General features: G+C 34.7%; 1 protein-coding gene across 1 annotated transcript; it reads right to left on the reverse strand.

Annotated features, from left to right (window-relative positions):
- Nucleotides 1-4,249: 4,249 nt before the first annotated feature.
- LOC131664512 (alcohol dehydrogenase-like) lies at nt 4,250-7,097 on the reverse strand. Its single transcript, XM_058935677.1, has 6 exons — nt 6,955-7,097; nt 6,684-6,816; nt 6,505-6,611; nt 5,819-5,992; nt 5,505-5,659; nt 4,250-5,438 (listed from the first exon to the last, which is right to left on the reverse strand). Exons 1-6 carry the CDS (start codon nt 7,045-7,047, stop codon nt 5,297-5,299), a joined length of 804 nt encoding a protein of 267 aa, XP_058791660.1. The 5' UTR covers nt 7,048-7,097; the 3' UTR covers nt 4,250-5,296.
- Nucleotides 7,098-13,789: the final 6,692 nt, after the last annotated feature.

Below are 13,789 nucleotides of genomic sequence, written 5' to 3' on the forward strand. Positions count from 1 at the left end.
ATAAGCAAGAGTAAGTGTATTATTAATTGAATTCTATGTAAACAGTGTTCTAACAAAGAAATTGGTTTTATGCTGTTTCACGTCTCTAAAATCCATATTTCACAGCTCTCTGTCTCTCGAAAAAATAAAAAAAGGCAAGGATATCCTTATACCCCAAACGCAACACTCCATCAATGATTTCATGAATGATCATACAACAACAATCAGAGTTTATAAAGAGAAAGATAAAAGAAAACGACGAAGGAAACGGTAAAAGTATCTGCCTATATGTATAGTAATGCGAACCCTCGTTCACGCAACGTCAACGCTCGGTCACACTGTCACCGTTGGCGAACGTACGCGTGATGTATTATAGCTTTCACGTAAGAGCTCGATTCCTTAAGTATTTTGCGATATTTTCATAAAATAATAGTAAGCAGTATTCAACACGGTATTATTTAAGACCAGATATGTTACTTTGAGCCCCCTTCCAATGTTTTTGTCAAACATGTATGTACGTCGCTCGATCCATCATATTGTCATTACGAAACTCAAATCAAATTTACATAAGTTTTACATTTATTATTCGAATATTGATTGCTCCATAATTGAATTTCGAGTAGAGTTCCTCCGCACGAATGCGAAAAATGAGCGCAATACAAACGTTATGAAAATGTAATTCCCTATTCTATAAAGCAGTTTGTGAATGAGAAATTGCTGGAAAAAGTAAATTTAGCGACGATACCATTGGTATTTTTGCTCGAGCGCTTACGAACAAGTTGCTGGCGACTAATGAAAGATTGAAACTGATTTACGCAAAGAAATGAAATCGATATTCCAATAGGCGTAAAAGCTAGAGCAAAAATGAGTTAGTGTATTATTTAAAAGACTATCTTTCCCTTGCTACTTTGAACATTAACAGACGGATATGCTTACTCATTTGGAAATCTAGAAATGATTTGCGCGTATCCCGGTGACGTTGCTGAAATAGAATCATCGCACTAAAGCACGCATCGATTGAAAGATTAACTGGGCGGAATGAATGACAATAAATAGATATAAATGGTAAGCGAAAGTATATATAATCATTTAATGCTTTGCAAGCTGACTTTGTTCGTAACGATCCTTTGAGTAACGTAAGGCGGTTAGATGGGCTAAAGCTTTTGCAAAGAAATACTTCCGAGAAAGTGAAGCTTTGCAGTGTCTGCACTTAGTTGGCATGTCCCTGGCTAAACTTGCAACGGCAGCTCGCAAAAAGTGAATACACTTCTAATGCCCGGTTATTATATTACCAGAAAGCCATCGATTAGTCACAGAAGCAGACGAAAGTAGGACATAGCCAGCGAAAAGCATACATGTATGAATAATAATATAACGCGATTGCATACGTAACGCCTTGCTACTGTTACTCTATACGTAAGCCAGCACGTGTGTTCCAGGCCGCCAAATGCATTTCAAATGACTTCGTTTCGTGTCGCGAAGAACACATTAATGAGCTTTTGCATCTTCTCCCGCTTCTATTCATTTTATTATCGTATTTTTCTATATATTTAATCAAAATTTCCAGCTCTATTCAAAATTTATATGAAAATCCTTCCAAGGTTTCGAAGTTTAAGTCACAACTAGATTTATAGTGCAGTTCGTACTACGGCTGAAGAACGTTGCTGCGAATAACATTGAATAGCAATCGTAAAAATGGCTGAGGTGAGTTTTTATGTGAAACTTTCATGTATCGTTAATTAAAAGTGACTACCACTCTCAATGCTCTGTGAATTTTATAAGTAGACTCATTGTACACATTTGTTCGCAGATAATTGGATGAGAGCGCCGTCTATATACATACTTGGACTGTAGTTCTTCTTACAAAGAAACTAGAAACTTATTTGAAAAGTAAAACAGCAGGTGGAGAGGCGTATAGAAAGTGAAATTAAGTCAAGTTAAGCGTAAATCCAGGTATTTTGAGAATCAAGAGCAGAGATGAAGATGCGGAGAAAAACAAAGAATAAGGGAAAGAGCTGTTTTGGAAGTGAGAAAATTCACAGCTAAAATAAAGCTGACCTCAATACCAGAGAAAGATTTAGCGTGTTGACCACTTGCGAATTCCTTAGCTTGGCTTGGCGCTTCATGGAATGTTATTTTACTTGCATGTCTTTGTAATTGTACTCCGTCTGATACAGCAGCGTCAGACACTATGCAGCACAATAATTACTTGTTAATTAAAATAAAATCAAGATGAAGCTGTCCAATTTGCCTATTCATTGTACATCTCACGATAATGAGATTTTATTTTCTGCAAGCATATGCGCGGATAAAGCTTTTGAGCTAACAGTAGACTATTACTAAGATTAAAATGTCGTTAAAGTAGTACGAAATAAAAGTATCTCACTTTCATTTATTTCACGTCGCGTGACCCAATACGACGACTTTAAATTAATCACGGAAAGGCGAGTATATACTCTTGCCTTCATTATATTTTCCACCTAATTTTATGTTCATCAACATATGTCAATGGTATTACTCATAGTACTCTCTTTGATAATTCATTATTATTCGTTAACTGAATTTAGTCTTCTAACTGTACCTATCGTATGTCAACTATAATAACTGAATACAAGCTACCATAGCAGCTACATTGCAATTTGCAAAATAAGCGGATACTTATGAGCTTCCATTTATAATACCGTATTTATTCATAGTATCTGCTTATTTTCTTTAATTAATATGTTAATATTTAAAATCTATCTTGCTTTAATAGAATTTTTCTGTCCTGATAATGTGATGGATCGTCAACGGCATAAAGTAGTTTATTTTCATCAAATGTACCCAAATAGCTCAAGATTCTGCTGTTTCACCATTTTAACAATCGCTTCAGCTACATTCTTTTATCAATGGACTAAAAAACCTTGCTGTATATCTATGTAGAGCTATTGCATAATTCTTTTAAAAATTTATTTCAAACAAATCTCAAGCTGCCTTCAATCTAGTTTTTTTTTTCAAGAATTCCGTTTGTATTATGCTCGGGTAAATTGCTACAATTCAAATATCAGTATTTGCCTGAATGTAAAATTTAAATACGTTGACTAGAAATTTTTGTCTTCAATATTTATAATTTCCAACTTCAACAAGTCAATTATATTTCTTAAAACCGGGTATCTCATTAAAGATTCAAATCATTCAAAATATATTTTTCAAGTTCCATAAATAATCATCATATTGAATTTCGTTGAATAATCCAAATAAATAAGTTTTATTTTCAGTTCAACATATTTTACATACACACACACACACACGCACAGACATATATATTTAAATAATTTATTAACAATACAATGTTTATAGTTATCATAAAGTAAATAGTAGTTATTCGGCACCATTAGTCATCGATTGAAACAGTTAACAGTGAACTTAATTGCACTTTAAATTGACAAAATTGGATAAAGAAAACGTCCAACAACCGAAGCTACATTCACAATAGTTTCGCCTTTATACTTATCATCTATATCCATTCGTTCAATTGCAGCCAGATTACAGTTTATCACTCCCTCTTATATTGAAATGATAATCTGTATTCTTTAACAAGTTTTTTTCCTTTCAATGAAATTTTATATTTTAGCTAACCCAACTGTTTGTTAGTAAGTAATAATCGTATTTAGATAAAAACAATACTTTAAAATCGCATAATCAATGCACTAAGAATAGAGATTTTAAGGCTAGTCCTCAGATCCGATCCTCTTGTAACAATAGAACAACATTATTTTCATACTATTTTAAAAAGACTCCTCTTTCTACGAGAAGATTTTTTTCAGTGTGAGTTTAGGACTAAGTAAAATGTGTTCTTTACATTAATTTTAACTCTGTAGTACAAAACTAACATAAATTTGAAGTATTTACAGCCAATTTACAGGGTAACTACATTGACATAGATCATCAAATTTCCATGAGTATCACTCAATATTCCTGCATTATTGACTAGTAGATCAAGATATTTTTGCAATGTAGCTATTTCATCGTAGGAATCTAAAATTTGATATGCATATCAAAAGCAATAAGTAAGTTCGACTTTGGTAATCTCGACATCAAACATGACAACATAGATCGAAAAAATCTTATTTACTTTAGCTTCATTCTTTAACAAAGTTTGTACAATAGAAAATCCAATCTCACCGCTTCCGCCAGTTACAATAGCAACTTTATTTGTTACATCCATTTTGAAAATTTTTATTTAACAATATTTTTTGATTGATTCAACGCTATCTATTAACAGTTTTTCATGATAATAAAAGGTTTTGATAATATTGAGCAAGATATATAAAGTATCAGGTTATCACATTAATTTTTAAAAAGTTGTCTTTTACTGACTACGCAAATAGTGATAGATTACAAGCAGAAGTGCTGTTTGTTTACTTGCCTATTGCATATCACAAAACTACTTATAAATAGTAAAGTGCTTGTTTTGCTTTGCAGAATAGATTCAGAATATCGCAGATATAATTTTTTAAGTATCTGCCAATACAGATTATCGACGAAAATTAGAAAATATTTCATTATAACGTGGTACCAGCACAGACGAAATTATTTAAAAAATGTGATTTATTGATTTGTTCAATTTATTGATTTTGATTAAATAAGTAGACATAGTGCAGACATGTATATGATATATCATTTTACCTAAGTATTTAAGTGTCAATATTAAAATATGAACTGAACGCGAAACCAAACCTTAAATAAATTTACTATAGTTGATTTTGTTGCGGTAATCGAATACAAATCATGGACGTAAATGGCAAGTATAGACTTTTGCTTTCAGTTCTTAAACTATAGATTAATACGTATTTTATTATTATCAGAATAATAAAATAACTTGTGAGTTAATTATAAGGCATTCGGTAACGCAATGATTTTTAAATACAAACTTATGAGACATCTATGTTGAAAAATTCGGTTTTTGTATAATTATACAAACTTATAATTGTAGTTATATTCTATTGATAATTATCGTTTATATTCTAGCCATTCCTATCTCTTGAAAATTAAAAATCGAATATAACTTCAAAAATAAGAACGCACTATTTAATAGCTTTAATTTATTTTATTACATGAGATGCAACACTAATAAGATTTATATTTAATATAATATAATTTCATCTGATATTATTAGTATTACTTCGATAACTATTTTACTTTTATTAAAGCATCATTGCAAATTAAAATGTAATGAAACATAGATATGTTTTGCTATCCACTTCTACTCAAAGTAATTGTTGCCTAATTTTAGATTTATAAATCTAATTTATTCACGGGTAAATTTCAAGCTACCCTATTTCAATAGCATTTTTCTGCTCTGGTAATGTGGTGCTTCTTTTATGGCACAAGGTGGTTTATTTTCCTCGGATAACCAAATTGCTCCAGGTTCTGCTTCTTTTATCATTTTAACAATTGCTTCAGCTACGTTTTCAGGTCTATGAAATAAGAAATTAAACATTTTTGACATTCATATTGAAATTAAAATTAGATAAGATATTTACGGCTGTATAACACCAGAGCTGTTGCGTAAGTCATCCAAGAATTTATCGTCAACAAATTTTAAGCTTTCTTCGCGCCAGTTTCTTTGTAAAAAGTCGGTTTGCGTCACACCAGGACACATTCCTACAACTCTTACACCTGTGTTTTGGTAATGCTCCTAAAAAATCGTATATTTCATAAATAAACATTAAGTTCTGTAGATTTTTCAATTAATTATTACCGTAGTAATGAGTAGATGTTTTGTAATAATTCTTTGCAGTGTTCAAGTGTTTAATAATAATCATTAATTACTGTAAGGCAAGCGATGGTTATGTACCTTTAAAGATAGGGTGAAACCATACACGCCGAACTTTGTAGCATTATAAATTGGCAATGCTGGAAAAGGATAAAGACCAGCAGTCGACGCTACATTAACAATAGTCCCTCCTTTACCTTTGTTGTGTTTACCCATTCTTTCAATTGCTGTCAAAGTACAATTTACAAGTCCTTTCTAATAAAATAAAAATAATGCTATGTAAAAATTTATAATTAACTAATACACCAATTTAATTATAGTTTAAAAAATCAAGCTGAAGTCATGTTTATATACACACAAAATATTCGTCATTACAACGTGCTCTAACATAATTGATCTTCATGTTTTTCAAATTTTATTTTGTAAAATAGTTTAGATATTCAATATTTTTTTCAAAAGATTTCAAATATATATTTAGATGAAAATTTTGTTAATAGTCAAATCATTATCGTTCTAAAGTTGAATGATTAGATTTATACGCTTTAAACATGCACAATAAAGATGTAATAGTATATTTATCAGAGGTGTACGTATATACTTCGAAGATAAGATTTATTGCATTTGGTAGTTGGAATATAAGGCAAATATTTGATTTATTAACAAGACATAGTTTTTATATAATTAATATGTTCCCTTATGTTATTTTTGAATCCGCTTTAATGCTGACTAGCATACATTCACTAATATTCCACAACATAAAAACTCACCAAATTAATGTCGATCATCAAATTTGCATGAGTGTCACTTAATATTCCTGCATTGTTGATTAGTAGATCAACTCCTTTTTGCGATTTAACTACTTCGTTATAGGAATCTAAAATTTAAGTGATAGACGAATAACATAAAAAAATAAAAGCGATCATTGTACATGAAAAAATAAAAGTACCTTCTATCTGCTTTGGATTTGTCACATCACAAACTACATACGATGCTCGATCTTTTCCAAACTCTACAGCAATTTTTTGTAATTGAGATGCAGCACGATTTCTGGTAGCTTCGACATCAAATATGGCAACATGCTAAAATATAAAAAATACTGGTAAATGTAAATCATCCGTTCTTATTCGTAAAATACTTATTTAATAAAACATGGTAGTAGGTCAAACTCAATTTTATAAAATAATTCAAGTTTAGATTCATTAAAAATTTTTATTTACTTTGACTCCATTTTTCAGCAATGCTTGAACCGTAGCAAATCCAATTCCACCAGTTCCACCAGTTACAATAGCAACCTTATTTTTAATATCCATTTTGAATTCTTAAAATTTCTACTGTATTTTCTCCGAGTCAATGCAACTAATTGAACATTGTCTAGTATAGCAAGCATATTTATTGAAACTGGTTATCAAGGACAAACCCCTTGCTCAGTCATTCATTTATAAAAAGATTTCTGGTACTGATTACAAGAAGAATGATAAGCTGAAAGCAGAGTGACTATTAGCTTTCGGCTGCTATTATATTATAAATCCACTTGACTCTACAGTAGACTATTTTTTCTAAATATTTTATCAAGCGTTAATTTTTGCACTTGACTTTGTATTGTAATGTTATGAAACGAAATGTAATGTTTATGTAAACCAGTAATTATTTGTTATGTGAGTATAGCGATAATTACAGTCAAGTGCTAAAACTGCATATTCTGTTGTACAAACAGTTGTTTTGCAAATTGTGTAAATACGAATCAGCTTCTAAATAAAATTAATACTATTCAAATAACGAAAGCACTTGAGTACATACACGTGTAGTATACATGGTACATGTATATAGTTGCGATACGTGATTTTAAATGATATAGCGTGCAGCGACACTTTTGAATCAAGTAGCTATGCCATGTAAATTTGGCACTTCTATAAAATTAAAGTCAAAAGCAAAGTACTACAAATATTGTTTCAGACATTGAAAAATAGATTTTTTTATACTCAATAGTAGATAAGCTATAGCGGTTCTAAAATACTTGAGAGCTCCCGATGACGCAATCCGTGTTTTAGAACCTCCACAGGGTTTTCGCGAAAACGGATGCAGTTATTTATAAAAAAAAATTTATTATTGTTAGTCAAGACGCCTCTATCTTAAAAATGCAAAAAAAGACGAAAACTTATTAATTATTATAACTAAAGCAATCCGTGTTTTTAAACCACCACAGGGTTTTTCCGAAGCCAAATGCAGTTATTTACGAAGAAAACGGTATTATGGTTCGTGAAGACGCCCAGATCCTAAAAATGTAATAAAAAGGACCAAAATTTATTTATTATTAGAAATAAATGAGAATGCTGTTTCCGCACTGAAACAGCTAGTGTTTTAGGCTGTATCAGCTATTTGATATGCCTTTGAGAGAAATCTCGTTCCTATTTATAAAATTAGTGTTAACATTTATTTAATAAATAAATTATATATACAGGGTGAGGAATAAGTATGGAAACCCCGGAAAATTCGGAAAACCGCATGAGTCATGAAACAAAGGTCATACCCTATGTAACTTTCAACGAGGAACCCAACGGTGAACTCTGATTTGACCTTGAATCTCATTTTCAAGGTTATTTCAAGGTTAACCTCATTTTTTCATATGAGAACCCCTATTTTTTATACTGGAATTAAAAAGAGCAATAAATTTTACGTGTGGGAATGATTCAAAGATAGCTTGACCCCTAATCCTCCTTGGAACCACGTATTTTCAAAATCATCACATCTTAACGCCTGGATAGCTGAAACAACCTGATTTCACAAAAGTTACAGCGTTCAAATTTCCTGTGATAAAAAAGGAACCTATTATTGTATCGCCTACCATTTTTTGCCCACACTTTTAATTTTTGTGGATATTGAATGTGACTTTCTCTCATCCAATGAGGATTTTGTCGTACCAATATCTAAGGTTATGGCGATTGACTTTGCCATTTAATTGACATGTAGTTTCAAGTAGCTGTAAGTTATGAACCACTTTTGCGAAATCAAATTGTTCCAGCTATCCAGGCCTTAAGAGGTGATGATTTTTAACATACATGGTTTCAGCAAGATGGTGCTCCAGCTCATTACTGTGTTAATGTCAGACAATACCTCAATGAAACATTTTTTGATAGATGGATAGGTAGAAGAGGTACAGTAGAGTGGGCTCCAAGATGTCCAGATTTAAGCCCTTTGAATTATTTTTTGTGGGGGTATTTAAAAGATCAGGTATACAGAAGTAATCCACAAAATCTTGAAGAATTAAGACGTAGAATAGTTTAAGAAATTAATACCATTCCACGGCAGATGATCCAAAATGGAACTCAATCATTCTACAATAGGATCGGTTACTGTCAAGAAGCGAATGGAGAACAAATTGAACATCTGTTGTAAATTTATTTACGTGAAAGGCAAGAGGAACTCACTATTAAAAAGCACCCCGAAGTGAGAGGCAAAGGGAACTCACTATAAAAAAGCACCCCAAAGGGAACAGATTCCTTCTAAGTCCACGTCGTTGTTCCTGGATAGCGCTAAAAGGAGGAATTACGATATTTTCGGACTTGAATTGATAGGACTTTAGGCGAGAGAGTTAATTTTCGAATTCGCGGAAAATCGGAAAATCGAAATTTCCAAATTCGCTGTAAAAAAATCTGGAAAAATTTGAGAGTATTTCTTGACTAATTTTAAGACATTTTTGTTCTTAGAAATTTTTCACTAAACTTGATAGTTTTGGAGAAAAAAATTCGTCAAGTTTAAAAAAAAAATTTTTCCTTTCGAACGCCATTTTGTGTTCGCTATTTTGAATTTCGGAAAAAATCCAACGGCATTTGAAGGAAAAGACATCTATAACACCGATAACAGTGTTTCCAATGGTGTGTGCAAACTTTTTCCATTTCAAAATATACTTTTTTTAGAAAAAAAAACGCAAAAATTTTGTGAATTTTCCGGAAAACCGGCCTATAACGTTTCCGGCTTACAATTTAGGTAAATTTTGTCAACGGCATTCGAAAGAGGAGGTCAAAATCTACAAGATGTGATGCTTGATAAATTTTTTATACGATTTTTTCATTAAAAGATATGAGGATGAAAGTTAAGAAAAAATTTGCATTATTTGGGAGGAAAAGGGTTAAGTTATAGGCGCCCGAACCACGCTCCCTACCCGTCAGATTCAACCAATAACCAATCTCTCTGATCCTCCAAAAAAAAATTTTTTTTTATCTAGCAATTTTAGATTTTCTTATAGCCAGCATTTTTGGGGTAAAAATTAGTATTGGACGAGTATTTTTCAGAATACTTCTTCCAAGTACTTTTATCTTCCCTTTATTTTCTTCTTCTTTCTTCGTCTTTGTTGTTGAGTTTTGTATATCCATTACTCTGGTTTTGTCCTACTTTATTCATTGATTGGCTGCCAGTTCATATACACGTTATAAAGATGGAATTATTTTATCAACTTGGCGTTGTGTAGTGCACACTATGGTTTGAATGATCTGTTGTGATATGAACACACTGTGACCGATTTAGCTTCTTTTGCCGTTCCGTAGCCAAGATCGTCAATGTTACGAACAAGCAATCTGAATCTCTCTAGCCACTTCTTGTTTGCGCTTCCAGAGACAAACACTTTTTTCGCTTTTCCCAAAGTTCCGTTAATTATTTCACCAATTACGTTGTAAGGCAAGTTACCCCAATTCCTCGAGATGCCGTGAAGAGGACGTTCACGCCAAGAGTTCTCCTTCCTATATTTTTATGTCAGTCTTTTTCGGGAAAAGGGCAGCTCGAAAAATCGCACTAGTAGTTCTGCGTCGTACTCGAGAGGAATGACGGCTAGCTCCTTCAGGATGAAATCGCCTCCAGACTACTGACCCTTGACTGTACGCGGTTCGAGGATACCTCGCTCAACGCATCGCCTCGGTATAATTTTTGCCCAGCGGACGGCAACTCTGTACGAGCACGAACACAAACAGCAATCTCATGACCTACACGCCACTCCTACCGATTCCAAAAAGTCCTCATTGTCGATGTCGGCTGGCGGTTGCAATCACGACGCTCTCAGGAAGCTCGATTATAATCCGCTTAGCAAAAACATGGATGATGCACATAGTGCACCATATGGCCAGCCGTGAGGCTGGCCAGGTCACTTTGTGCAAAAATCTTTTGTCAAAGCGGCGGACAGTAATTGTCTTCCTTAGCAGAGAACGAAGACTCCTCAAACAAACAACTCGTTGTTTTAGGAGAGGACGTCGAAACTTCTCTCTTTTGTGTACGGGCATATACAAATGCTGAAGTACAAAATGCGTCACCAATTGCCCTCGACAAGCAACTAATGCTAGTCGACCCGAAGTGAATGCAATGTGTATTTGAACGAAGACTTGCAATCACATGTGCGGATGTGTGTACCTTCACGTGGTGGGGCTGAAAACGCTGTTTCTGTAAAGAAACAGTAGGCAAAACACACAACGCTTGCCCCCAGGGTAATAGGCCAACTGGCCGAACAAAACAAACAACACGGACCATGACAATACGTGGAAGGTGCGGCCTGTAAACGCCCAAACATTCAACGCGGAGTCTACCACACCCCAAGAGCTCAACTCGAGCCCAGAAAAGCCAAAATCCGGGAGTCACTTGAGGGGAAATCTCTTAGGATTGTGGTACCGCGCACCCTCTTAGAGGACGGGAGACCGCTCCGGGAGCTAGTTGCAGAGGACCAATGGTCCCGGCAATCCGAATTTAATTCGGGTAGATAATAAATTACTCCCTATCGACTGGCAATCGGTAGGTGCCACCACTGTGGGTAAAGAGTCGCGGCCGTGGTCATAGCAGCCACCCAAAGTTCTTTGCCTCGAGCTCCCGGAGTAAGGCCCGACACCAATTGTGCGAGAGAACAGTTCATTGGGCCGAGTAACTCTCGATGACTAGAACGCACTACGGATGCCAAAACCCTTAGGAAAAATATTTCCACAGAAGGGCAGCATCCTTCCTGCCAAGGAATTGTTTTGAGCCCTAATAACTAAAGCAATTTTGCAATTGAAAGCGAAATTAGTGGCTGTCAGCTCCTTTTGAAAGCGAAAGCCATGCACTGAAAGTCCATCAGATCCAGTGCTGCTAATGGCGAACACAGGCTAAGATGATAGTAAAGGCGGAAACCCGACATGCTCACTCAAATGCTACTTTGGTTGCAACTCGTCTAACACCTAACCCGGACCTGACCAAACGAGGTTTGATTAAAAATCTAACCCAGCGTGAAATAAAAACACGCTCGTACACTCGTAAATAGTTTTAAGTTATATTATAATAAAATTAGTCCTGAGCAGTTAACAGTAATTTAAGCAATAGCATAAGCAGTAGTACAGTAAGTAGAAAATTAAGTAGTATCAAGTTGCGTTAAATAATAAGAAAGTTACCAATTAAAGATCAAAGATCAAAAATCAAAATCAAAATTAAAATTTAAAACAGATTAAAAGCTAGAAAAATAACTAGCTAATAAATCAAATGTAAATAAAAGAGCCATGGGAAACCATGGAGAAACCCGATAAGGTAACAAAGCTCAAGCTCAAGTCAACACGCACATGCACAAGTACTCACTGCTCGCACTTGAACGCCACTCGAACGCCACTTGCTTAGTAGAATGCGAAAGTTAACGCCAGGACTAAAGTTGAAAGCAACCCTCCAAATCGCCAGCAGCGATCCCAAAGGAGGAAAAATATAACTAGACATTGCGTTGTACCTCGAAAGCGACATGGTCCCGGCAATCCGAATTTAATTCGGGTAGATAATAAATTACTCCCTATCGACTGGCAATCGGTAGGTACCACTACTGTGAGTAAAGAGTCGCGGCCGTGGTCATAGCAGCCACCCAAAGTTCTTTGCCTCGAGCTCCCGGAGTAAGGCCCGACACCAATTGTGCGAGAGAACAGTCCATTGGGCCGAGTAACTCTCGATGACTAGAACGCACTACGGATGCCAAAACCCTTAGGAAAAATATTTCCACAGAAGGGCAGCATCCTTCCTGCTAAGGAATTGTTTAAAGCCCTAATAGCTAAAGCAATTTTGCAATTGAAAGCGAAATTAGTGGCTGTCAGCTCCTTTTGAAAGCGAAAGCCATGCACTGAAAGTCCATCAGATCCAGTGCTGCTAATGGAGAACACAGGCTCAGATGATAGAAAAGGCGGAAACCCGACATGCTCACTCAAATGTTACTTTGGTTGCAATTCGTCAAACACCTAACCCTGACTTGACCAAAACGAGGTTTGATTAATATCAAACTCAGCGTGAAAGAGAAACACGCTGGTACACTCGTAAATAGTTTTAAGTTATATTATAATCAAAATAGTTCTTAAGCAGTTAACAATAATTTAAGCAGTAACATAAGCAGTAGCATAGTAAATAGTATTAAGAAAGTTACCAATCAAAGATCAATCAAAACTAAAAATAAGAAAGAATTAAAAATTATAGATTTAAACCTATAGATTTAAAATCATTAAATCAAATCAAAAGAAATAAAACAAAATCAAAATAAATAATTTAATAACAGATTAAAAAGCTAGAAAAATAACTAGCTTAATCAACTGTAAATAAAAGAGCCATGGGAAACCATGGAGAAACCCGACAAGGTAACTAACGAAGCTCATGTCAACACACACAAGTACTCACTGCTCGCACTCGAACGCCACTCGCTTAATTGATCGCGCACGTTAACGCCAGAACTAAAATCGAAAGCCACCCTCCAGAATCGCCAGCAGCGATCTCAAAGGAGGAAATATATAACTAGACATTGCGTCGTACCTTGAAAGCGATATGGTCAACCATTCTAGGTATAATAAGGCGAGGAAACGTAAGCAGGTGGCGACCGTTGAGAAACCAGAGCACTGCTCCAATACTCCGGCGTCAACTCAGTTTCCTTCGCAACCAAACAATCTTGACGAAAGCAAAGACGATTGCCCACCAGTTAAGAGGTTTAAATTGAACGCACAACAAAACCCTGAACTGGGCCCGAAACTGAGGATCATACAATTGAACCTCAACAAAAGGCAAGTAGCCAACGATGAGTTAGGAGAA

Source organism: Phymastichus coffea, unplaced genomic scaffold (genome assembly GCF_024137745.1).
Source record: "Phymastichus coffea isolate CEN01 unplaced genomic scaffold, Cenicafe_Pcof_1.1 PCOF00003, whole genome shotgun sequence".
Lineage (NCBI taxonomy): Eukaryota > Metazoa > Arthropoda > Insecta > Hymenoptera > Eulophidae > Phymastichus > Phymastichus coffea.